At 42.2% G+C, this 26,505-nt stretch overlaps 3 protein-coding genes across 3 annotated transcripts; all 3 read right to left on the bottom strand.

The window, feature by feature from the left end:
• Positions 1-1,246: 1,246 nt before the first annotated feature.
• Positions 1,247-4,615, bottom strand: LOC131318090 (MDIS1-interacting receptor like kinase 2-like). The gene is made up of 3 exons (XM_058347895.1): positions 2,517-4,615; positions 1,985-2,432; positions 1,247-1,860 (listed from the first exon to the last, which is right to left on the bottom strand). Exons 1-3 carry the CDS (start codon positions 4,608-4,610, stop codon positions 1,487-1,489), a joined length of 2,916 nt encoding a protein of 971 aa, XP_058203878.1. The 5' UTR covers positions 4,611-4,615; the 3' UTR covers positions 1,247-1,486.
• A 14,232-nt stretch (positions 4,616-18,847) lies between these two features.
• On the bottom strand, positions 18,848-22,659 carry LOC131317062 (uncharacterized). The gene is made up of 7 exons (XM_058346643.1): positions 22,352-22,659; positions 21,781-22,057; positions 20,983-21,690; positions 20,495-20,827; positions 20,330-20,344; positions 19,792-20,248; positions 18,848-19,614 (listed from the first exon to the last, which is right to left on the bottom strand). Exons 1-7 carry the CDS (start codon positions 22,657-22,659, stop codon positions 18,848-18,850), a joined length of 2,865 nt encoding a protein of 954 aa, XP_058202626.1.
• A 59-nt stretch (positions 22,660-22,718) lies between these two features.
• LOC131317063 (uncharacterized) lies at positions 22,719-24,349 on the bottom strand. Its single transcript, XM_058346644.1, has 2 exons — positions 24,281-24,349; positions 22,719-23,825 (listed from the first exon to the last, which is right to left on the bottom strand). The coding sequence occupies exons 1-2, from the start codon at positions 24,347-24,349 to the stop codon at positions 22,719-22,721; spliced, it is 1,176 nt and encodes a 391-aa protein (XP_058202627.1).
• Between the last annotated feature and the right edge of the window lie 2,156 nt (positions 24,350-26,505).

Consider the following 26,505-nt stretch of genomic DNA (forward strand, 5'->3'; position numbering starts at 1 on the left):
CAATTGGACTGCAGCGTGTTAGTCTATCAAAAAAATGGGTGGTTCGAATTTGGGGCATTCGTTTAAGAAGAAGCGGATGCAAAATCACAATGCATGATGACTATTCAGAAAATTTTGCTAACAAATGCAACCATGAATGATGAATTTGTTACTAAGGTACGGAATTTCGGAAGGATTGAGGATCTCAAGTTGAAGTTCTCAAGATCACAATTCGGCTAAAAACAAGAATCAGGTAAAAACAGATACGATCTTTGAGTGAAATCACCTCCACAGGCTATCATGAATCAATTTCCAAATTGAAACCAATCTTCAAAGTAGAAGCTGAAATCAATCTTTAAAGTACACTAGAAAAATGAGAGACTGGAATTTGTATATCGCTCCTCTTTCCAACAATCATCGACAACGTCTACAGTTCTGCAAGTCACCGGGTCATTGGTTACGATACATGATGAAGTCCTAATGGATACACCAACGAGCCAAAGGATACATCAGCGAGCTTTGATAAGGCGAAACGATGTCGGAGATGCCTAAGGATTTCGGTTATATTATTACATATTGTATTTGACACCGCTAATAGTAGGAAAATAGCCCCTGAGACACCTAAAATAACAACATTTTCCTTTCATCGCGAAGTCCTCTGCACATTATCATGGCTTTTGGTACTCGACACCACTGCCTAAAAATCCTGACTCTAACCCTGATAACACGACCGAAAGAGATTGTTAGGACCGGAGGGACCACACGCACACATGCAAACCCACACAGTAATTTCAGAGAAAAACTCCCTTTTATACATGTGTGTGTGTATCGGGGCAGTTCAAGGGACACCTAAAAAAACATTCCAAATCTCAATCTCATAGTTTCAGATCAAATTTTTATGATCCAAGCCGTTGAATGTGTGTAGAGCGTGATTTTAAGGGTGCTCGCGTGAAATCGGCAAAAAAATTACCGGGAAGTGCTTGTTTTGGCCAGTTTTTAATTGAATCGTTCATCAAATCTGAGCTAAAAACTGCTCAGATCAAGCCCTGTCCGGTCTTTTTTTTGTTGATTTCTCGCGGGTACCCTTAAAATCAAATTCTATTCACATTGAGTGGCTCGGATTATCAAAATTTGATCGGAAACTATGAGGTATTTTTTTATGTATTTTTTTTGGGTGTCCCTTGAACCACCCCGGGAACCACACGCCTAGAACCACACAATATACATATATATTCACACAATATACATAAAGCTGAAAAACCTCTCCGGGAACCACACGCCGGTTCCTCTACGGGAGGCCACAGACCGGCCCCCCACGCTCACCTCACCCTCTCCTTCACATTATGTCACACACCGTTCCCTACGCTCTATACATGCATATATATAGACAAGAAAACCCAAATACACGTTAAGAAATAAGATAGAGAGTGATCATGTGCTTTGCGCACACCACCCCACTTGGGTGGAATCCTAACAAAGAGAACGAGAGAGAGAAATATCAAGCTTACTAACTGAGCATGGGCAGCTCATCAACACCCTTTCTAACAGATTTAACCAACTTTGGACTCACTCTGCCAGCTCTGGCATTCATCTCAAACAAATGAGATGCATCGTACATGGTAGGCCTAGAATGTGGATCGACGCGCAAGCACCAGACTGCTAGATTCAAAATGGAATCCAATTCATCTTGTAGCTTCTGACTAGTAGGAGGTGGAAGACGAGGATCCAAGACATCTGCCAATTGTATGCGTTCGTTGTCAACGGATGAGTATAGGTTTGAATTGAGTTCTCCCGGAAGCGATCCCATCAGAATCTCAAGTGTCAAAACACCAAAGCTGTACACGTCGCATTTCTCTGTCACTGCCATTGTGTACGATAATTCTGGCCATGCCAAGGGGGGAAAAAAAAAACACACCAACAATGTCACATGTTAGTTCTCACTCGCGAATCAAACTAGCTGGCCAAGCAAATAAAGGATGGCCTTTTGAACACTAATTAAAGTTACCTGGAGCAATGTATCCGAACGTGCCTGCAACCGCGGTCCAATTTGAAGAATCGGGCTTCAAAAACCTTGCCGTGCCAAAATCAGAGACATGAGCCTCCATTTCCGAGTCTAACAGAACATTCTTGCTCGATATGTCCCGATGAATTATGGGAGGCACGCGGTTGTGATGCAGGTAAGATAAAGCGTGAACCACCCCTTTAACTACGTTCACTCTCTTACTCCAGTCTAACTCCTTGGCATCTTTCTCTCTCCTCAAAACATCTGCCAAACTTCCTCTCTCCATGTACTCGCAAACCAAAAAAGTGTGCTTTTTGTGGTAACAAAAGCCGTAGAGTTTCACGATGTTCCGGTGCCTTATTTCTGTCAGCGTGGCTACCTCATTCGCAAAACTCTTGATCTCCCCAATCTCTGAGCCTTCATTCATGAATAGCTTTTTAACTGCTACTACCTGTTGAGGATTTACACAGAATGTAAGATAGTTATCAATCTAAAGGAAGGATAGAGAAAATTTATTAGAAACTTCCAAAAATACCTGCCCACTTGGTAAGTCAACTTTGTAGACTCTGGCCGATCCTCCCTGTCCAATGCAGTATGCATCGTCGAAATTGTCTGTAGCACGGACGATATCTTCAAATGCAATTCTTCCACAGAAATTCTTGATCAAAAAGATGTTTTCTCCCTTCACCGCATATTCTTTCTGGCTTTTGCGGTTACTTTTTTGGTGAAGCGCGATAGCCCCAACAAGCAGAAGCAAGAGAAACAACGAGCCTAACAAGGGAGAAACTGCGATAATGATCAACCGCGAGTTTCCTTCGTTTTCCTTACCGCCCCCAGACACTGAGTTGTTGCATGGTGTCAATCCTTGGTTTGGATCACCACAAAGATTCTTGTTATGAGAAAACGCTTCGGACGGAGACGAATTGAAAACCTTGGAGTCAGGCAGAGGACCCTCCAGTTCATTGTACGACAAATCGATGGTTGACAAGCTGAGCATTCGACTAAACGAATCCGGTATAGAACCGGAGAGAGAGTTGTGGGAGAGGTTTAAAGCTATTAGGATAATCAGCTTCCCGAGTTGAGGTGAAATCGCTCCGGTGAGTGAGTTGGAACTAAGATCAAGCAGTATTTGTAAAGTTCCAAGATTACCAATCTGATAGGGAATGCTCCCATTCAATTGATTTTTACTCAGGCTTAGAAACAGCAATCTCGAGATGTCTCCAATTTGACCCGGAATCGGTCCACTTAGCATGTTCATGGAGAGATCAAGAGAAGCCAAATTGGACAGTCCCCCGATTTCGAATGGTATTTGACCAGAAATTTGGTTGTCACTCAAGTTTAACGTCCATAGTTTCGACAATCGTCCAACTTGAGCCGGAATTCTCCCGGATATCTTATTGGAAGAAAGGTCAAGCACTTCTAGCTGGTTCAATTGGGAGATCTCCATTGGGATTTCACCTCCAATGGAATTCCCACCAAGATTCAGCCGTGTCAAGTTACTGCATTCTCCCCATGTGGGTGAGATTTTCCCTTGTAAATTGTTGTGGCTCAAGTCGATATACGTGAGGTTTGGGTACGCTCCAAAATCTTGATCAAGATTTCCTGTTAGTTGATTATGATCAAGCCGGACTTTGTACAAGGATGTGCAGTTTTTGAGGCTCACCGGGATCGGACCGGTGAAGTTATTGTACCCCGCGGTGAAATTCGCTAGCATTCCGCCTCGACACACTTGTGGAGGTAATTGACCACTCAAGTTGTTATAAATTAGATGAAAAACAACCAATGATGAAAGATTTCCGATTTCTTCCGGTACTGGACCAGATAAGTAGTTCGAAAACAAGCTCAAATCAGTTAACTTGGTCAAGGTGCCGAAATTCTTAGGAATCTGGCCAGAGAATTCGTTTAGGTTAAGATGTAGGAAAGTTATCTTACTCAAATTACTCAAAGACTGAGGAATTGGGCCAGAAAATCTGCTGTTATCTAAAGCCAAGATTGTCAAATCTTCCAAATTACCTATCTCCGCCGGGAGGGGACCACTGAGCAAGGTACCCTGGAAGAGTAGCCTTTGGAGGCTGAGCAGGCCGGTTTTAGCCTGACTTGACCCGCGGTCAGGAAATAACCGCGGGTCAAGCTGCCCTGTTATGGCGTTTCGCCCAAAATCCAGCTCGACAACCTTGGTGAGATTCGCGACAGAGAGAGGGATTGTGCCTGAGAAAGAGTTAGTGGAGAGATCAAGATACACGAGATTCGAGAGTAGGCCGATGTTGGTGGGTATGGTACCGGTGAGTTGATTGTATTTGAGGTCGAGACGGAGGAGGAGAGGGAAATATGAGAAGTTTAAATGGTCAAGAGTACCTTGGAGTCCCGTGTAGGCAAGGTTCAGCCCGGTTACATTTCCTGCAGCGTTGCATGAAATTCCACGCCAGTTGCATGGGCTTGAAGCTGAAGAGTTGCCATTTGTTTGGTTGAAAATCCACGAGCTGACGATTGTTTGGTTGCGTAGGCTTTGTTTCCACCGGAGAAGTGCTTCGGCTTCGCGATTTTGTGGTGGTTGAGCGGTGGAAGGAGGTGGGAAAACCACCAGAACGGCTGAGAGAGCCAGAGCAAGGTAGTTGAATATGTTCGGCATTGTGAAAAGGTATGATTCGGTTTCGGTGGTCTGATTTTTCTGGCGCACTTTATTTATTTCCTCTTTCAAGTGGAAAGAAAGGGGCAGACTTATTTGATTTTTTTTTGGCCCACCTCAGGTCTTACACAAACAATTCAAGGCAATCATTAATTGTAAAATATTTTTTCAAAAATCTCCGCTAAAAATCACCTCAATCTAATATCTATAGATGTTTGATCCAATCATCTAACTATATTCATTACCTAGAAATCAAAATAAAAAATTGGATGATTCAATCGAGCATTTAAAAGTATCAGATTGAGTTGATTTTTTGTGGAGGTTCTTGAAAAAATATTTTACATTTAATGAACGGCTTGGATTCTTTGTGTGGGACTCGATGTGGGCCCCACAAAAAATTTGTGTAAAATATGTATCTATTTATATGTGTGGATAGCATCGTTGATACAACTATGAGACAATTATGTTCGGAGTCTTTCCATTTATGTTATATTGTTATGTGTTTTAAAATCATGTTCTTAATATGTGTGGGTAGCATCGTTTTATAATCTCCGTTTCTTGCATGTGATTAACTTAAGGGTCTTTTTTTATATACTTTTCCTAACAAAGGTGTCTAGGATTTTATCTTGACTAATCTCCACATGTACATACATATCATCTTCGTTATACATTTATCTACTCTACTTATAAAAACGTGAAGCCTCAAAAGTGTTTCCCACACTTCTACTTCCAAAAATACCCGTCAAATAAACCCTAAATAACAGACCCATCCCAATTGAAAACAATACCACGCCTTTTCGCAGCGACGGAAAACACAACATTTCATTCCAAACTATTGTGTCTCTCCAAAACCACAATCCCCTATGAACCGTGTTATCTTCAAGCATAAGACAACTGTTGCATCCCTCACAACTCTCCTAGACCATTTGAAGAGCCTCTCGAATGTCCTTCTCCCTCTCAACTCTCCGACAGTCAAGAGTTTCCTTGAATTAGACTCTCTCGATTCTCCTCCATTCTAAATTCAAGACTGAATACCCTCCGACAGTCAAGAGTTCCATTGAATGAGCCTCTAGATTCTCCTCCGTTCTAAATTCAAGACTGAATTATGGGGAAAAATTTACCTAAGTCATCCATTTGAAATTAAATGTTCGCGTCGGTAGAATACACCGGTAAGTTTCTGAAAAAATGTGTATTGCTCTCTCTCTCATGGTGAATCTACATTGAAGCTTTTCTTGCTTTTATGTTAAATATCATGCACAAAAGTTTGATGAATACTCGTTGCGCATAAGGTGTTTGATGAATTGCTCCTGCTGTCCTTCCATTTATTCCACGTGCCGATATTTGTGAGAAAAGTTCAAGGAATATTCTAAGTGGATGTTTGAAACTGGGAACATACAAAGCGGATATCCAGCTTGGAAAAAAAGGGAACTAATATAGCACAAATGAATCATGCTCAAATTCCAAACGCCATTGTGATGAATAGCCACGTACAGTTTATAAATGCACAGGACATCTACATAATAAGGGAGAAGGGTTTTTGAATCTTATCTCTCTATAAATCATAACCATTAATTTGCTCCATAAATCCTACGGCTCTCTCTCTCAAACAATATTAATTACACAAGCGCCACTAATTAGATCTCACGTTGTATCGTATCTTTAGGCACAGACAAACTCTAGTATAATAATAATGATAGAAAACATATCATTATTAATAAGAAGAAAAGAACGCCAAATAATTTGCCGAAATATTCTATTTAGAGAGAATTAGGCTCCATTTGCCAAATAATGTTATACCTAACTGCCGTTGTTTGGTTGCTTGAAAGTGAAGTTAAATATTTTTCAAGTACAATATCTTACATCGGAAGGATGAAAATGTGTCCTCCTTTAAAATTGGTTTTGGGATCGGTGACTGACAGAATGTCAATGCCATAGATATATATATATAAAAAAAAAAAACTCAGACCTACCTGTAGCGAAGTCCACAAACTCATTGACTAAATGCTCAATGTTTAAAATTACAGAACACTTACAACAAATTATGTTGTAATTCAATAAGTAGACTCGAAGGTTGTGATAACTAGACATATATATAACTGGTGCATGCGTAAAGCTGTTGATTTACTTTTACAACAAATTATGTTGTAATTCAATGGTGGCCCCGTTATAAGGTTGTGAGTTTTGCATTGATGATATCTAACTTAGTTCTTTTTTTATTTTTTATCGGATATCTTAGTTAGTTAATGTCAAGATAAGTAACCAAATCTACAAACAGACTAATTCTTGATTTGATGAACTTCACGTGCAAAGCAGGTGGACCCTTACTAGTTAATCAAAAAACGAACTATAAGTAATTTACGGGTGTTTGGACCCTAGCCTAATAATCTTTCACTACTACAATAAATCATAAAGATCACAGATATTGACCATGATTGTAAGTTTTTTATCACGCTCCTGCTACCGTGATGGATCTGGGTGTGATTGTAAGTCACTCTCTTTTATCACGGTTATAAACCGTGATTGAAGGAGAGAAACAATCACGGCCAAAAGGCGTGATTGTTTCTCTTTTATCATGATTATAAGTTGTGATTGTTTCTCTTGGGCGTGATTGTTTCTCTTTTTTGAAAGTGATTGTATGTCACTTTAGATCACGGTCTGTAACCGTGATTGAAAGTTCAAAATAATCACACCATAAACTGAGATGAAAAATTATTGCGCGTGATCTTTTCTTTGAATCTATTAGACCGTCTTTTCTTGTCATTACCAAGTTTCAAACCCACGCACTCTTGGTTGATTTCTCAAGTCCTTACCACTAAGCTATCCAAGAACTTCTGTTTCATTAGGAAAACAAAAATATTTATATTTACTTCCTAAAGTGAAAAAACTTTTTTTTCTTTAAAATTTGCTGAATTTTTTAAAATGCAATTAACATGGTATTAAAATATATATAAAAATACATACGCTGAAACTTCCCATTTGGTTTAATCCAGAGGTTTACGTACGCCATCAATATAGTCATGTGCTTAGCACTGAATTGATTTCCAATTAGAGAAAGTGAGTGATTTTTGAAATGCCTCTGACATAACATTGCATGCCTATCTATTACGTACACATAAGGACGGAACCACAATTTTACCCTAGCAGTGGCGAAATGTATACTAAAAAAATATAAAAAAATACATTACAATATTAATAGTCATCGGCTTCGGAAAAAATTAAAGTAACATAACAAAAACTAAACTAAATGATATTTGTCATTTATACATGGAGTACAAACGAAGACTAATTTTAATTTTGGGCATCGATAATGGCAAAATAATTAAATTCCCTTAATTTTTTTAGGTTAAGTTGTTTTAGTGTTAGAGTGTGAAATATTTTTTTTCTTAATTACACATCATCATTTATATTATTTCACTTTGGCCCATTAAATTTAGTTTTGGAATACTTTTTTGGGTCTTCTTTCATGAAAAAAAATAGAAGATTTATGACTAGTATATAATAAAAAATAAGAAAAAAAAACCTAGCAGTAATGAGACTATATAAGTTTGGGATAAAAAAAAATTGTCACATATAATAATTGCATTTTCTAAAATTCTTGTCCTGGCAGTCGCCGCCATTAGACCCCCTTTGTTCCATCCTTGGTTAGCATGTCAGCTGGCGCAAGTCATTATAGGTCATACATTATAATGATGCAATATTATAATGTGGATCCAATGCTCATTCATTCTGCAATATTATATTGTATGACCATTTATTATAAATTCTCTCACCAAAAGTGCAATCAGAAACTCTTAACCAAAACTCTCACTTAAATCAAGTCTCGCAAAATACTAATTTCCACAACAATAAAAAAATAACATTTACTAGCTTCTCCAATCCAAATGGACGAATCTTCAATCAAACAAATAAACAAACAAACAAATTAATGAAGTGCGGAGTCTTCCAATATTGGATTTGAGCAAAAAAATTCCACACACAATCCTTCTCAAATACAAGAATGACCGTGTGTGGGGATAAGCTCATTCAATGTGCAATTGAGACATTTCGTTTGTTTATTTTAGCAAACTTTCAGTGAAGACTTTTGCAGTCAGCTTCAATAATAACATATGAGGCCCTTGTTTGCCACCAGCTGATAAAGTGGGGACCTATTAATTCAATGGGAAATGAATTTCATTCAGTCCTTTTGATTCCCTCGCTCGTTCAACAATAAGTTGATAATATTCTCTCATTAGACACCAAACCATCATTCTCAATTAAATGAAACCAAAAAGAAAGACCAAGACTATTTGAATAGTCCACATACGTACTTGTCAGCAATAAGTTGATAAGGTGGGGACCTATTAATTCAATGGAAAATGAATTTCATTCGGTCCTTTTGATTCCCTCGTTCAACAATAAGTTGATAATATTCTCTCATTAGACACCAAACCATCATTCTCAATTAAATGAAACCAAAAGAGAGACCAAGAATATTTGAATAGTATACATACGTACTTGTCAGTAGGATAATTCCCAGGTCAAGAAATCCTCCCATAGTAAATTCTGATCTGGTTCTTAATTCTCGATCTCGTGAATGTTATAGTTGGAATAATTTCGAAAGACAATTTAAGGAATCTATCTCTAACTAATTAATTAAAAGTAGCACGAGACACAGAGATATAAGTGATTATAAAAAGTAAAGAATGCAACTGTCTCCAAATAATATTTTCGAATGAACCTGGCTATATTTGAATCAGATTGGTCACTCTTAATCTTGGTTAGCTCATTAGTTTTGGTTGCATAGTCATAGTTGTAGATTTGATTGGGTTCAAGCAAAAGTAAAATAAATTAAGAATACAAGAATATCCACGTGGTTGTGTTCCCAAAGCACTGAAAAATCTCTGTATATATATATATATATATATATATATATATCCTCGTACTCATTAATTTCCTTATGCTGGCTTGAAGACTCAATGGGGTATCTTTCTGCATGACTCGATATCCAACCTAAAAGAACGACTAATTTGGAGATAGATCTCATCCACCGCTTATTAGCGGGGATTCAATTAAAGTCAAGATAAAGTTCGTAAAGACTGATCCTCAATACAAAAATGCATTACAATATTAATAGTCATCGGCTCCAGAAAAAATTAAAATAAATGATGTTTGTCATTTACACATGGAGTATGAAAAAGGACTAATTTTAATTTTGGGCATCGATAATGGCATAATAATTAAATTCCCTTAATTTTTTTAGGTTAAGTTGTTTTAGGGTTAGAGTGTGGAATTTTTTTTCTTAATTACACATCATCATTTATATTATTTTACTTTGGCCCATTAAATTTAGTTTTGGAATACTTTTTTGGGTCTTCTTTCTTGAAAAAAAATTTGGAGATTTATGATTAGAATATAATAAAAAAATAAGGAAAAAAACCTAGCAGTGGCGAGACTATATAAGTTGGAGATAAAAAAAATTGTCACATATAATAATTGCATTTTCTAAAATTCTTGACGTAGCGGCCGCCGCCACTAAACCTTCTGGTTCCATCCTTGCATACACAGTAACACAGATTGCGGAATTACTTGGCAAATAGTTTCAACTTAACCAATTCATCATTGCTTAATTAAGAGGCAAGAATCCAAGAATACTTCTTTCTCTCTCTGCTAATTAATCCTCTTGTGATCAGTAATGAAACAGAGTAAGACTGGTGGCACATCAAAATAGGCTCCAAAAAAAACTAAACACAAAATCAAGATTAATTTTTATCCAAATCCAACCGAAAACAGGGCCAACGAGCTCTTTAGCTGAAAAATAAGACAACCTCAGAAACCCATTGATGACGACGATCTCGAGCCAAATATGCCCCTCAAGAAACTTCGGACCCCAAAATCTCAAAACCCAACTCCATTCTCGACTCACCGTCGTCGAAGAAACAACTGGCACTGGTGAAACCCATTCGTGGAATTTGCCTTCTCTCTCTATATATCTTTTTGGGCGTGAAGATGAAGATGAAACATAAAGATTTTTTGGGATGAGTGTAATTAGGGCTTATTTTCTTACCTTTAAAAAAAAAAAAAACTTTTCAAAGTTCTTAAACGACATCGTTTTCCTCACATAACTTTTCAAAGCCCGCCTAAATGAGTATCAGTCCGCCCACGTGAAAATTCAAACCGCCCGCCTAAATGGGTAGGCTTTTTATCTAGCCGCAAGAGTGAGATTATTTATCTCACTTTTTTCCGCGCTAAGTTTTTTATCACGCTACAAGATTGAGATCTTTTCTTTTTTATCTCACCACAATAGCAAGATCTTTTATCTCATTCTGTTCCGCCCTAAAATCTTTTATCACGCAATAAGAGTGAGATCTTTTCTCTTTTTTATCACGCCACAAGGGTGAGGTATTTTGTCTTTTATCTCGCTACAAGAGCGAGATCTTTTATCTCATTCTTTTTTGCCCTAAAATCTTTTATCACGCCACAAGGGTGAGGTCTTTTCTCTTTTATCTCGCCACAAGAGTGAGATCTTTTATCTCATTTTTTCGCCCTTAAATCTTATATCACGCCGCAAAGGTGAGGTTGTTTTTCTTTTATCTCGCCTCAAGAGAGCGAGGTCTTTTATTCCGTGTTAAAACCCACTTTTTATCTCAGTTTTGGAGTTAAATTGCGATAAAAAAATTTAAGCATCACTTTTTATCACACTTTCACTGAAAATCGTGATCTTTGTGAATTTTCTTAGTGTGATACATATCTATTATTGTAGTAGTGTTTTTTTAGGGCTTTTTTGTTAAATAAGCTAATTGGCTTATTTTTTTGTCCTTCTTTGAAATTATTTTGCATTTGTAAGTTTTTCGTCAATTTTTTGAAAAATTATTGCTTCATCATGACAAGAGGAATCTAAAAAGTAAAAATTTACGATCGAAACCTAATTCTTTTGAATAAATACAAAAATAAGCTAAGAAGCCAATTTTTTTATCAGGTGTTTTGGACGATCCAGATCAAAGACAAATTGTTAATGGTATGAAATAATTATTACCGGTAATAGTTTAAAAACGTATCTCAATCATTGATTGCCGAAACGAACATGTGAGATTACGCGGATAAGTTTATCTCATTTTAATAACATTAACTGAAAATTTGAGTTGCTTCGTTGGTGTTATCAATAGTTAGATATGACGTACTAGCTCTGTCATATTTTAAGTAGTAGAGGCAAAGTCGTATTTTAAGTTGAAGTGAGTTGAACCCAGGTATATCGGGCTTTGGTTCATTTTTGTGCAGGGATGGGTTTGGGTCTTTTAATTCTAATCCAAATTGAACCCATTTTCAACCAACCTAAGCCCATGTAAATATGAGTTGATATAGGTTCAATCCATTATATAATATAAGCGGATTGGATTGGGTTGGATTATAAATGGGCGGATTTAGACAAGTTCAAAAATATGGGTTGAAATTGCCATTTCTAACCCGACCTAATGGATTCACAAGCAGGGATTCCAACTAAAACCGAGCAAAGGCCCGTGTGTAGAAAGTAACAAGAAGTAGAGAGAAGAACTCAAGAACTAGAGAGAGAAAGAAGGAAAGGGGAAATCTTTCTTTGCATTCTATTTTCCATGATCTCTCAATTACAGGGAACTGAGCATATATGGTGCCCTGGGATTGCACGATGATCCCATTCTGTTATAATGCGAGCTGGCAAAACTAATACAAGAGCAAACACTACGTAAACTGACATAACCAACTAACACTTTTTCTAACAAATCTAACGGAATGGGTGATCACTTAATAATATTTGAGACATCTCCACTCATTGCCAATTGGTATTGAGATGGATATAAAGTTTCTACATGTCACCAGAAAGGGGACCCCACATTTTAAAAATTCACAATCCACACCCCAGATGACAGATCAGCAAAAAGGCTGCACGATGATAGGACCCAAAAGTGGCCACACGTGACAGACCTCAAACACGGTTGCACATGAGGGGAGATGTTAAGGAAATAGAATTCCACATTGTTTGGGAGTGGAATAAGTGACCATTTAATAACATTTGAGACCTCTCTACTCATTGTCAATTGATTTTGAGATGGATATAAAGTTTCTACACCGTGTAGACCGAGCAAAGGCCTGTGTAGACTAACCACACACACGTATTGATAGCATGCGGCGAGAGACAAACCCTGAAATGAAAGGTTTTAAAGCCATTGGTTGTCAAGGTCAGCTCATCAATTAGCCCCGTATATATATACTCGTACGGTGGTTGAGGTATTGAGACACTGGACCACTCAATTTGGATGATCGAGTTGATTTGAAACCACAAGGAATTGAAACCCCCATACGTTTTATCCAGTGTCAAATTTCAATCACGCGTTTTTCTTTGGTTTGGTGTATCTTATGCATAGGGTGCCCAAAAAAGACAGGAAATGGTATGATAAAGTCGAACAAAATCCGTTTTTCTTTGGTTTGGTTTCGGTACAAATCATGATTTTTTCCTTTTTCAATTTGTCTTAACAAGATGAATTGATAATCCATAAAATTTAGATGCAAAAATAATAAATGCGGAAAAAAAATTAAATAAAGACAAAACATGAAAAACCCCAAAAACAGGGCCATACTTTGCATACTCAAGAGTCAAATCGATCCACATCCATTTTAAAACTGCCACTTGTTGCAGGTAATGACCCTCTGCTTGGACTTCTCTTTTAATTTTGTTTCCACTTCTCTTATTTTAAATCGGAGAATTGTATGAGACCAGTTAAAACGGAGTTTTATTCTAGTTTCAAACAGACTCTGCAAATAGGTAATTTAATTGTTCGTTCAATGATTAGTCGATCGAGAAGTGCATAATTATTTTGTCTAGACACAGAGATATACGAATAAAAAAAAAAAAACAATCCCGCAAACCCAATATAGTTGCACTTTAAAAACCTAATTAGATTGATCTAATAACATTCATCTTTACACACCTTAAGTTTCAATTCCTAGCATCAGATTTTCAAAATACGATCAGGATGAGCTCCACATGACACGTATGAACTACCCTTCATTCCAAATTAAGAACTTGAGAGAATCATTTTTAAATAATAATATTATATCCCTCAAGAGCCATGTCGCTAGTTAAACTCTGGCGTAGACCCAAAAGTCCAAGTCTTGTTGGGTCCAAAGACATTAAATTAGTAGTAGAAAATGAATGCCAATCCTTTCCCAATTTTTTGGCTATCTTTTGATCTCTATCATTCTCGTGACTTTTCAGGTGGCTGCTAGGGAACTGTTCAAGACTTTCAGCACTTTAAACTCTTGTAAGTTTATGTAGTTGAGGATTAGTTAAAGTGCGTGTAAACTAGTCCGAACATTTGGTTATTAAAAAAATTATAGAGAGTTTACATAGTTGAGAAACTGTCCATGTGGTAAAACTTAGAATTTTGCTCTCTTAGTTTGAAACCTCCACAGTGATATCAATTCTCGTGGGGTTAATTAGTCCACTCAAGAACTTGTCCTAGCTTTAGTCAGGCATATTCCGCTAGTGAACAGTAGGATTACTACCTCAGAAATTAATCAAGGTGTTCGCAAGCTAGTTTAGATGCCCGAAGTCATTATGTGGGGGCTCCGTTCCGGATGGTTCATACTTTCTGAATGTGGGCTCGAGGTCGGCTCCTTGTTCCCTTCTTTTCTCTGCAAAACGAAGCACGACTAAAGACCACACCGGAGGTTCTCCGGGATGGCCCTCCGGTGCAAGAGTCAGTTTTCTTGCAAGGAAGAATTAGGGATTAAGAGCTAGGGTTTTTTCTGTGCGTACCTCTTCCAAGTAGGCATAATAGGATATTTATAGGGAACCCTTAGCTTGGTCTCCAAGATTGCACCAACGCTCGACACGCGTCGGCTGATGTCACTCTTACATCACGTTTAGGATTTTGCAACCGTTTTCAAGATGAGCTGGCACCTTCATGTGCCCCCATCATTATCTTCATAACCGTTTGGATGACGTCATGACCATCATCATTGCCACGGCTACTGTTCTAACGCAGATGGGCTGGATCGTCGGCCACGCTTCATTCGGCACCGAGCGTGTTATGCGACCTCGAATGGTGTCCAATCCAAGCGAGATTCCCGTTCGCGTGGGTACTGGAAACCGAGGCGATTATAGAAGTTGTACTTAACGAAACCCTCGGCTGCAGAGGCCTTCGGAGTCCCGAACGTAGAAAGAGATGAATTGGAGTTTGAAAGGGATTCTGGACCACGTTCGGAAACAGCACGGGCCACTTTGCTCGGCCTGCTACAATAGCCCCTCAACCCACGCCGAAGCTCTTTACTTGGTATGGGTTGATTTTGGATTAGGCCGAGCTGTATCCGAGAACCTTCTTTTGAACCCGCTACGGATTCGTCCGAGCCCCACATAGGATGACAGCTGTCGACCATTTAAATGGGTGTGTCAGTTGAAAAGATGTCTTGGCAGATGAGGGGACGGCTGGCATGGGCAAGGCTTTCAGTCGCCACGTGTCACGTGGTGGTTGGTGAGGGGTTCGGCGGTGAAATGATGGGCGGGAAATTCGAAAAGCCCCGCTCCATCTATAAGTAACGATGTAGGAGGAGAGAGAAAGCTCTTCTGCACTTTCTCTCTCTAGCGTCTGGAGCTTCTCTTTCTACAATCCCGTTCTAGAACTTGACTAGAATCCAGATCTTCACTTTCAAGCCTCATTCCAATAGAAATCTTCAGGTATGTCATTGATTCTTATCGTTTTACTCTTTCCCTTGCTTTTTATGCACATTTTCTGGGTTTTTGGGGTATTTCTGTTTTGAGTCAATAGTGAAAAACCTGGGGGTGAACAGTGATGTTCATCCCAGGACTCAAACTGTTCTTCCGAGCCCAATAGGACGTTCGGTGCTATCCGAACGACTTCTCCCGATGGGGGGTGGGTAATCGAACATGATCACTATTTGATTGATAGACCGAGTGTAGAGAAATGTTTTAGATGTGCCGAACCCATTCTAGGATAGCTTATGACTCGTGAGCCGATAAGACAAACCGAACGTCCAAATTAATACCTCTTTACTTTTTTCCTAGGTCTGGCTCATGAGGTCATTGACGTGTCTTCAGACTCGGACTGCTCGGAAACCGAATCCGATCGTCAGTTCATCAGCGAACTTCTCGAGCTGCATAAGTTGAGGATCGGCCGAGCAGTCGAATCTGCTTCAACTAGAATGTCGGCGACTTCCCCTGTGTCTGATGACCCTAACGCCGAGCGTGATTATGAGTTTGCCGCGGATGACTTCCTTACGGAGCCCGAGATAAGTTTTTCTCCAGAAACCCAATCTGAGACCGAGCCACAGGCGGGGCAAGAAGCCAATTCAAGGCTTATGTCAGGCTTCGACGTCGGCTCCAAGCGATGCCGATCTTTTTGATAAAGGCTTGCTATGTCCCCACGCTCACTACTTCAGTGGCAGTCCCAGAGAATATGCAGCATTCCGCACGAAGTACAATATTCCTGACGATGTTCTGATTCATAGAGTCAAGAGTACTGATATAAAAGATCACAGGGATCATCGTCCCGAGCATATTACCGTGCCCCTAATGGCCATTTGTGAGGCTAGGCTTCGGTTCCCCATGCATCCTTTTCTTAGGGAGATACTCTGGAAGTTCAGCCTGGCCCCCCACCAGCTCGCAATAAACATTTACCGTATAATCATGTCAATGATTGCTCTGATCGAGAGCCAGGACCTCGATTTTACCCCAACCGACCTATTTTTTACATACACCATGTCCAGACATGGCAAATCCGGCCGTCGGTATTTGACGACGCGCCCCAAAAAGGAGCCCCTGATCGACGGACTTTCGGATACCAACAAATGGGCTGATTTTTACCTCGAAGTGCATGGAAACTTTGAGTTCGGCAACGGTCTCCGTCGATACACTGTTCCGAAAGTGACTGATACGAGAGGTGATAAGGCCGAACGTGCTCAATTCTTTTATTACGTTCTATTTTTGTCTTCTTTGCTGCTGAGGGTATTTCTCGATTGAAATTTTTTTTTTTTGCAGAGCTCGGCCCAATTTCCAAGGTACTTAACACCAACTCTCGGGGGAAGGCATGCGAGACGCTGCTTGCTCAGGTTTGCCGTCACGCTCCGACCCTTCTTGATTACTGACCCTCCTACAAAGGTGTGCTGAGGAGGAAGGAAAAAGGGAAAGAGGCCATTCCGAGCAAGAAAAAGACATCCAGTGTTTCGCCTACCGAAGCTATACAAAAGAAGAAAGTAACCTCCAACGCCGACGGAATTCGAAAGAAGAGGCAACAGGGGGGAGTGAAATTGCCGAGGATTGGATTTATGGCTGAGGAGTGGCTTACTCCGTTCGGATCTGCCGAACTTCTGGAGCCTTCTTCTGAAGATATGTCAAGGAGGAACATTCCAAGGCCGGTGATCCCAACAAAAATGGCTAATCCTGGCTGAAGCCGGGGCTCCTCGGAGCAACAGCATCAAAAGGAGAAGAGACAGAAACCGTCAGAGGACGTTGTTTTGCAAAATATTCCTCAATCCGTGCCTCTTGACGCAGCCCAAGCCCCTACATCAAAGGACCAGGGGAATCTTTCTGAACCTCATATTGATTTTACCGATCCTGTCACTGAAGCTGCCGTGCGTCACCAGTTCAGCCCCTCTTACACAATGCCTGATGGCAAGGTTCTGCTCCAGAACAACTCAGTCAAAGAGGAGCCGAACCTTGCTATCACTCTTTTGAGAGGGCTGGCTTTGCCGAGGGATTACGATCAAGTTCCAACTGAACTTCTTCCAGGTCTTGGTGAGATGTGTTCTTATATTGTTCAGGTTTGTTCCTCCCCCCTTTTTTTATTTTTTATTTCTTCTCTTCTTCACTCATCATCATCATTTTTTTTTACTTTGCTCTTTTGATTAGGCTGGGCAAGATGCGCTGAAGGCGTATGACAAGGCTTCCAAAGCTTCTGCCGAACGAGAGAGATATAGGTTTGACCGAGATTCCTGGCGAACCAAGTTTAGGATCTTGGGGCAGCAGGTCAAGGACGCGGAGGCCGAGATGGAAAAGTTGAAGAAGGAGCTTGCTGAAGCGAGAGTTGCCGCCGAGACTGCTGAGGCCGAAGTGAAAAAGTTGAAGGGGAAGGAGAAAGAGAAGATTAAAGCTGCCGATGCCTAGGGTTATAAGGCCGGGATCCAAAGGGCCGCCCTAGAGTATACCCAGGTTGCTCATAAAATGGTCAATGACGAGCTTGAAGCTTGGTTACCTGACTTCTTCAGGCTGGGATATGCTGCGGGTGCCGACGCAATAGCTGGTGTTATGGCGATTCAGCTTGAGTCAAGTTTTCTGAAGCAACTTCCCGAGCCAGTTGTGCCTAACCTTGACCTTCCATACACCGAGGAGGAGTGTCAGCCTCTGCCTCCTGAGGATGATGATGAAGAGATGATCGATGCGCCTGCCACCGATCAACAGGAGAAGGTTGGTGAAGGTGACAGTCATTCCAAGGCTCAGGAGGAAGTTGCTGAGGATGAACGAGTTCAGGTTGATTGAGGTGACCAGCTATTGTGGATGAAGATCTTTCAAGGAATCTCCTTAAGTTTTTTTTTATTTTGAGCCTTTGTCTTTTGGGCTGGATGGCCCCGAACATTAGGTTTTTGCCAAGCCAGGTGTAATAGTTTGAAGAAGGACGGCATCGAATTGTTTACCAAGCCGAGCCTTCTAATGTAGGAGTTTTCTAAATCTGAATCTCCAGCTTATTTCTCAAATTTGTTATTATGCTGAATATTTCTCTTATGCCTTAGAAATATTTTTCTGAGTTTTGGCCGAATGTCAAGCAACATTGGCTTGTTTCCAAGGTTTTGATAATTACTCATGATAGCCCCTACTTTGGTGTAAGGCTCGGCTCAAAATGCCGGTCTTATGCCAAGGTAATAGGTGGAGTAATTGTTTGATGTGGCAATTTAGTTCAAGTCAAATTATGAACGTAGCCGAGCTAAAAACAAACTTTTAAGTTCGTTGATTGTTTTGTGGCTGGACGTAAAGTTTGTCTGAACCACGGTATGTTTAGCTGAAGGTTGATCCGAATGTAATCGTGAAAAGCTAGAAGGCCGAACTTAACTTGTCGAATTTTTGAACATTCAAATCGAATATAGAGAACATAGATGCTTCAGAAATAGAAGGAACTTCTCATTAAATAAAAAGAGGACCAAAACAGGTACAACACTTTGGTAAGTGTTAAGTAACAAAGTTGGAAGAGGACGTGATAGATCGAGACCGAGGAAAAACTTCAAAGGTAAGCCTTTATGAGGTTTAGAGGGTTCCATGGGTTCTCAATTTTCCTTCCTTCTTTGTCTTCTAACTTGTATGAGCCATTGCCAACCTCCCTTATCACTCTGTAGGGTCCTTCCCAATTTGGTTTGAATTTAGTCTTCTGGTTGGCTCGGACAACCTTCTGCCAGACCCAGTCGTCGGTTCTAAACTTCTTAAGCCTTACGCTCCGATTGTAGCCCCGAGCAACTTCCTGTTGATAGTTAGCTAATTTGATCTGGGCATCATCCCGCTTTTCTTCGGCCAACATAAGCTCGGTAGCGACTGCATCATTGTTGGTTTCTGGATCAAAAGTTTTAATGCGCAGGGTTGGGAACTTGGATTCGAGTGGGATGACAGCTTCCATGACGAAAGCCATTGCAAAAGGAGTTTGGCCGGTGGAGCGTCTTGGAGTGGAGCGGTAGGCCCAGAGGACCCGAGGCAGTTCTTCGGCCCATTTTCCTTGTTTGGAATCTAGCCGACGCTTGATACCAGCGCAGATTGTTTTGTTTGTTGTTTCTGCCTGACCGTTGCCTTGGGGGTAGGATGGGGTTGAATTGAAGAATCTAATTCCGAATTCAGCACAGAGTCCAGTTAACTCTTTGCCGACGAATTGGGAGCCATTATCCGAAACAATTGCATAAGGCACGCCGAACCTCGTGACGATGTTCCTCCAAACGAATCGCCGAACGTCTGCTTCAGTGGTTGTGACTAATGGCTCGACTTTCACCCATTTTGAAAAGTAATCTGTGGCAGTTATCAAAAACTTGAAGCCCCCAGGGGCAGTTGGAAGTTTGCCAACTATATCCAAGCCCCACTGGGCAAAGGGCCAAGGGCTAGTGATAGGTTTGAGAGATTGAGCGGGTTGCCTTGGTATAGGAGAAAAAAGTTGGCAAGGTTTGCACTTTTTGACTAGTTCTTCACAATCCTTCTTCATTCCTTTCCAGAAGTATCCTTGACTGAGAGCTCTTTGACAGAGGGAACGCCCGCCGGAGTGACAATCACAGCTTCCAGAGTGAAGTTCGGTCAAAATAATTGGGACCTCGGTTGGGTGAACAACTCGAAGATATGGCCCTGTGAAGCTTTTCCTGTAGAGTTGGCCGTGCTCAGAGATCCAATAGTAGGCTGCTTTGCTGCGTACACGGTGGGCCTCCTTTTTGTCAGAGGGTAGCGTATCATCTTTGAGGAACGAGACAATTTCATCCATCCAACTAGGGCCGAGGGAAATGCTGAACACTTCTTCCGAGACTTCAAAGCTTGGCTGGTGGATCTCGCCGAGGCTGATGTGTCTATATTCGGATGCTTTGCTTACCGAGGCCAAACTTGCAAGAGCGTCGGCATGAGCGTTTTTCTCTCTGTTGATCTGTTCGATGTGGAATCCCTTGAACCCTCGGATTAGTTCAAGAGCCGTAGCTTAATACTTTATCATTCTTGGGTTCCGAGCTTCGTAATCACCTGTTACTTGATTGACGATCAGCTGAGAGTCATAGAAAACTTGTAGGTCTTCAACTTGTAAACTTGTCGCGGCTCGGAGACCAGCTAACAGAGCTTCATATTCGGCTTCGTTGTTTGTGGCTTGGAAGTTGATTATGATAGCACTTTCATGAAGGACGCCACAAGGGTTTACATGGACAACCCCTGCACCCGCGCCATTGCTGTTTGATGCCCCATTAACGTGTAACTTCCAGACGTCTCCACTGAATAAGTTCCACGTTGTCCGAGCCTCTTGTTGTTCTAGCATGCCATAATTAGGCTTAACCAATGCTTCTTCGTCCGGGCTTCCGGGGGTGAATTCAGCAATGAAGTTTGCCAATACTTGGGCCTTGATTGTTGTTCGAGGCTCAAAGTGGATATCAAAATTTGCTAATTCGACCGCCCACTGAGATACTCTACTTGATAGGTCGGCCTTCCTCAAGAGATTTTTAAGTGGAAACGCCGTGAGAACTATGATGGGGTGCTCCTGAAAATAAGGGAGCAACTTCCGAGCTGCTGTAATCAATGCTAAAAGAAGCTTCTCCAGTGGCAGATATCAGGTTTATGCTGGGAGCAAGGTTCGACTAGTAAAGTAGATTGGTTGGTCTTCAAGCCTTCCCGTCGGACAAATGCCCAGCTTACAGCATGTGGAGAGACAGCTAAGTAGAGATGGAGAGTTTCAAAAGCTTTTGGTTTGACGAGAAGAGGGGCCGAACAAAGATAAGACTTCAGCTCGGTTAGGGCTGCGTCGCAATCTTCCGTCCACTTGAAACTTCGTCGGCTTTGCTTTTTAAGAGTTTGGAAGAAGACGTGGCATTTATCTGATGAGCGGCTAATAAACCTATTGAGGGCCGCTGCCATCCCTGTTAGCTTCTGAATTTCCCGAGGAGTTGAAGGTGGTTTTAACTGCTGAATAGCTGAGATCTGGTTCGAATCTGCTTCTATTCCGCGCCGAGTGACCAGAAAACCGAGGAACTTCCCGGAACTAACTCCGAAGGCGCATTTGTCGGCATTTAGCCGTAGCTTGTACTTTTTGAGTATTGCAAAGACCTCGGCAAGATGAGAGAGGTGGTTCTCGGCTTTGATACTTTTGACGACCATATCGTCAATATAGGCTTCCATGATCTTGCCGATGAGCAGTCCGAACAATAGGTATACCATTCTTTGAAATGTGGCCCCCGCATTCTTAAGACCGAACGGCATAACAAGGTAGCAGAAGAGGCCCCTGGGGGTGATGAATGTCGTCTTCTCCATGTCGTTGGGGTCCATGGCTATCTGGTGGTAACCTCTATAGGCATCCAAGAAACTCAGCCGAGCGTGACCCGCTGTTGCATCTACCAATTGATCAATCTTTGGAAGGGGTAGGCAGTCCTTAGGGCAAGCATCATTCAGGTTGGTGTAGTCCACGCAGACTCTCCATTTTCCATTCTTCTTCTTTACCACCACAGGGTTTGCGAGCCAAGTGGGGTATTGCACTTCTTTAATGGCACCAGCCTCGAGGAGTTTGTCCACTTCTTCGTTTACTGCTTCGGCATGAATTGTGGCCGACCGCCGAGGCTTTTGAATCACAGGCCTTGCTGATTTTGAAACGTTGAGTGAGTGCTGGATGAGCTTCGGGTCGATGCCTGGCATATCGTACGGCGTCCAAGCAAAAACTTCAATGTTGCTCTTCAGGAACTGCAAGGTTTCTTCACTCTCGGCTTGGGGCAAACCTACGCTGAGCATGAAATATCGTGTTGCATCCTCGTTGAATGGGAATTTGATAAGATCTTCAATTGATTTCTCTTCAGGAAGAGATCCGACGTCCTCGAGGACTGGTTTGTCCGGGACTTCAACCCAATGTACTCGTTTGGAGCTTGATGCCTTTCCGATGGCCGAGACATAACATTGTCTGGCCTGTAACTGGTCTCCGACCACCTGGTGGTAGGTTGAGGCGACGGCTCTTATTGAATGGAGCCAATTTCAGCCAAGGATTGCGTTGTATGGGCTCGGGGCGTCCACAACGACGAACTCTAGATTAGAAGCAACCGAGCCCGTAACAACGGGGAGGGTAATCCTTCCGAGAGGCCAAATTGGAGTGCCGCTGAATCCAATCAAAGGTACTTCTGCTGGGAGAAGGCACGACTTTGGGATTTTGAGCTCCTTGAAGAGAGATAAGTACATTACTTCTGCCGAGCTTCCTTGATCAATAAGCACCCTTTTGACGGAGTGAGTTGAGATTTGCACAGTGATCACCAGAGCGTCACTATGGGGTGTTTGGACGCGTTGAAGATCTTGCTCGGTGAAAGTGATTGACCAAGGACGCTCAAGCATTTTCATTTTTTTAGGAGCACGATCGATGGAAAAAATTTGGGTAACCTTCTGAGCTTTGTCCAGCTCTAGATGAAGCTGTTTTGCTGCCTCCTTCGTTGTTGACTCATGAATAACGTTGATGGGCTCGGGGCGTCCACAACGACGAACTCTAGATTAGAAGCAACCGAGCCCGTAACAACGGGGAGGGTAATCCTTCCGAGAGGCCAAACTGGAGTGCCACTGAATCCAATCAAAGGTACTTCTGCTGGGAGAAGGCACGACTCTGGGATTTTGAGCTCCTTGAAGAGAGATAAGTACATTACTTCTGCCGAGCTTCCTTGATCAATAAGCACCCTTTTGACGAAGTGAGTTAAGATTTGCACTGTGACCACCAGAGCGTCACTATGGGGTGTTTGGACGCGTTGAAGATCTTGCTCGGTGAAAGTGATTGACCAGGGACGCTCAAGCATTTTCATTTTTTTAGGAGCACGATCGAGGGAAAAAATTTGGGTAACCTTATGAGCTTTGTCCAGCTCTAGACGAAGCTGTTTTGCTGCCTCCTTCGTTGTTGGCCCATGAATAACGTTGATCACTCCGACCGGACGCGGAATAGGATTTGGTCCACCAGCGTTCGGCTGTCTGCTCGGCGTTTTTGTCCAGTCAATATGATCATCAAGAAGTCCCTGTGCCGCTAGATTTTCCAAAAGTGCTTTATAGGGAGCGCAAGCTGTGGTGTAATGCCCGAGCTCATTGTGGTACGAGCATCTTTTCCGACTGTTGTTATTGCCTTCTTCTGTGTTCAACTTGGGAGGGTTCGGCCAGACAAAGAACGGTTCCCTCTCTAACGTAGGGAGGAAGAAATAAATTGGCTCCTTAAAAATGGTGATTTCGGCTATATAGTCATGAGCTTTCGGACCCTTTTTGTCGGCCATTTTGACTGTGTTGACCTGCTTCTTCGGCTGGACCGCGACCACAGGCTTTGGCGGTGCGATTTGGGGTGTGGGGATATGAAGGCTTTGAGGTGCGGTTGAGTTTTGTCCTCCTTGGAGTTCTCGTTCGGCGAGGAACTCCTCGTAGGAATAGAACTGTTCAACCGTCCTCATTAGCTCGTTCATTCCATGAGGCGCCCGTATTGCCAGCTCATCTAAGATCTTGCTTCCTGTTTCCAACCCATTTTTGAAGTTCCTTGCAGCCTAATATTGATCAACACCGGGTATTTCGTTAAACAATTACCAATAACGTTCGGCATACTTCCGAAGTGTTTCGCCGGGCCTCTTCCTCATCTGTGCCAGGGCATCTTCTTCCTTGGTTTGCTTGTTGCTAGTGATGAACCGATAGTTAAAAGCCCTTTCAAGCTCTTTGAAACTATGGATCGATCCTGTGTCCAATTGGTTGAACCAAAGCAGGCCGAGGCGCCCAAGACTCGAGGGGAATGCTTTGCACATGATGGCGTCATCATCGGTGACGCATGAGATGGTGCTTCTGTAGCTGATGAGATGGGTGTATGCTTCGGTTGTGCTGGGGTCGAACTTCTGGAACTTCGGGAGGTGAAGACTTGGCTTCGGCAACGTGGCTTGGATCTTTGCCGAGAAGGGCGATTCCGTCAGCTTTTTCAATTGATACTCGTGGGTTGGCCGAGGGGGGAGACCTTCCCGAGTGTTCCGAGACTTCTTCGATGCTCGGTATTCTTGTTCTCTTTGTTTTCCTTCTTCCTCATCTTGCTGATGTTGAGATCCCCTCTCTCTCTTCTCTATGGGGACCCTTCTGTAGTCCTTTTCTGGAAGATTTTCAGTATGATAGACCCTTCGTCGGCTAAGACGATCGTCTTGCCGAACGACCACGCTTACGCTTTTTTCATGGTGAAGTTTCCGAGCGCTTCCCGAATTTGTTGCTCGTCCTTCGTAGGCCTTTTCTCGAGGGACTTCATCATGTTCAATACGATGGCTCTGGGGACCTTTCCCGTTTCTTCGAGGCGTTCGGCTTCTTTGCCGTTCGGATTTATATGGGATAAGAGCCTGATCGTTGTCTTGAAATTCCACGGTATCGTAGCTTTGGGAGCCCTAGGAGTATTTGTCTCCAGCCGATGAACTTGAGAAAATAGTATGTGGGCTCCCTTCTCGTCGCCCTTCTCTTCCTTTAAGTCCCGCACCATTGCCAAGACGTTGATGAACTAGGGAGAGTTGCTGCCTAAAGCGAGTGCTATCCCCAACTCGGTGCTCTGTCAATGGTGGGTCCAAGCGGTTGTGGACTGAGATTCTATGTGGTCGTGCATCACCACCCAGAGGAGGAGGGGGTGGTAGATTTCCTCTGCGGCGCCGTCCCTGAGATCCAGAATGGGATGCCGTCGGAAATTCCTTGGCCTTAATCTTTGCGATCTCCATTTTTAGAATGGTGACATCAGCGTTGGTCTGTTATTGCTACTGTTCTAGCATTTGTACGTATGCCAGAGCGTCTTCACTTAAGCCCACTGGAAGTTGGATGGAGGAGCTCACGCCTGGTGGAGTAAATCCAGGAGGGTGGGATGGGGAGGCAGCGTTGATACCGATTTCAGAGGTGATGTGCAAAGAGGAACTGATGGGTTGAAAAAGAGGAGGTGGAGGTGCTCCGCCCATTTTTGGAGGAGAGTGGTGGAGATCTGGAGGAGTGAAGTTTTTAAGGACAGAAGAGGTGGTCGAGGTGGAGGAGCCGCCGTGGATCTGAGAAACAATTTCTTCACGTCGGGTTCACCAAATTGTGGGGGCTCCGTTCCGGATGGTTCGTACTTTCTGAATGGGGGCTCGAGGTCCGCTCCTAGTTCCCTTCTTTTCTCTGCAAAACGAAGCACGACTAAAGACCACACCGGAGGTTCTCCGGGATGGCCCTCCGGTGCAAGAGTCAGTTTTCTTGCAAGGAAGAATTAGGGATTAGGAGCTAGGGTTTTTTCTGTGCGTACCTCTTCCAAGTAGGCATAATAGGATATTTATAGGGAACCCTTAGCTTGGTCTCCAAGATTGCACCAACGCTCAACACGCGTCGGCTAATGTCACTCTTACATCACGTTTAGGGTTTTGCAACCGTTTTCAAGGTGAGCTGGCACCTTCACGTGCCCCCATGATCATTATCTTCATAACCGTTTGGATGACGTCACGACCATCATCATTGCCACGGCTACTGTTCTAACGCAGACTGGCTGGATCGTCGGCCACGCTTCGTTCGGCACCAAGTGTGTTATGCGACCTCGAATGGTGTCCAATCCGAGCGAGATTTCCGTTCGCATGGGTACTGGAAACCGAGGCGATTATAGAAGTTGTACTTAACGAAACCCTCGGCTGCAGAGGCCTTCGGAGTCCCGAACGTGGAAAGAGATGAATTGGAGTTTGAAAGGGATTCTGGACCACGTTCGGAAACAGCACGAGCCACTTTGCTCGGCCTGCTACACATTATTAAAAAAAAAAGAGAAGAAAAAGAAGCCTACACAGTTTAGGTGTCTAATGCTGTGTCTTGCATTTTCATGATCTTTCACAAAGGCATATTGCTGGGTCACATATATGATATATCTTGTGTTCTTTTACATTAATTCGTCTTGTTCTTATTTCATACTACCTAGCTCACTTATAGCTTATTAATTTTTTGTCTGTCAACAAAATAAAATTATGGTTCATTTTCATTTTTAATGGTTACATAGAGAGACTCAAACCTGAATTTTATTCGTCGAGATACAAATTGGAAAGAGAGTCACAACAGTCTTCCTTTTGACGTTCAAAACAAAAAAACAAAAAACACAAAAGTCATCCTTTTGCTGTATTTGAATCGTATATTTATAGATGCTTCCCCGTACAATATGAAATGTTCACCCTCTTTTAAGGTGGGTGAACAAAATTAAATTCGATTCCT

The sequence above is a fragment of the Rhododendron vialii genome, chromosome 2a, assembly GCF_030253575.1.
Source record: "Rhododendron vialii isolate Sample 1 chromosome 2a, ASM3025357v1".
NCBI lineage: Eukaryota > Viridiplantae > Streptophyta > Magnoliopsida > Ericales > Ericaceae > Rhododendron > Rhododendron vialii.

Coding starts and splice junctions, on each gene's coding strand:
- LOC131318090 (XM_058347895.1), bottom strand. CDS start 4,610: ATGCCGAACATATTCAACTACCTTGCTCTGGCTCTCTCAGCCGTTCTG. Junction 2,433..2,516: donor TTGACTTACCAAGTGGGCAG/GTATTTTTGGAA, acceptor AATCCTCAACAG/GTAGTAGCAGTTAAAAAGCT. Junction 1,861..1,984: donor GTTCGGATACATTGCTCCAG/GTAACTTTAATT, acceptor TGGCATGGCCAG/AATTATCGTACACAATGGCA.
- LOC131317062 (XM_058346643.1), bottom strand. CDS start 22,659: ATGAAAATGCTTGAGCGTCCTTGGTCAATCACTTTCACCGAGCAAGAT. Junction 22,058..22,351: donor TCGGTTGCTTCTAATCTAGA/GTTCGTCGTTGT, acceptor TTTCATGCTCAG/CGTAGGTTTGCCCCAAGCCG. Junction 20,828..20,982: donor TAGCTGTCTCTCCACATGCT/GTAAGCTGGGCA, acceptor CCTTATTTTCAG/GAGCACCCCATCATAGTTCT.
- LOC131317063 (XM_058346644.1), bottom strand. CDS start 24,349: ATGAGGAAGAAGGAAAACAAAGAGAACAAGAATACCGAGCATCGAAGA. Junction 23,826..24,280: donor GTCTCGGAACACTCGGGAAG/GTCTCCCCCCTC, acceptor GATCAATATTAG/GCTGCAAGGAACTTCAAAAA.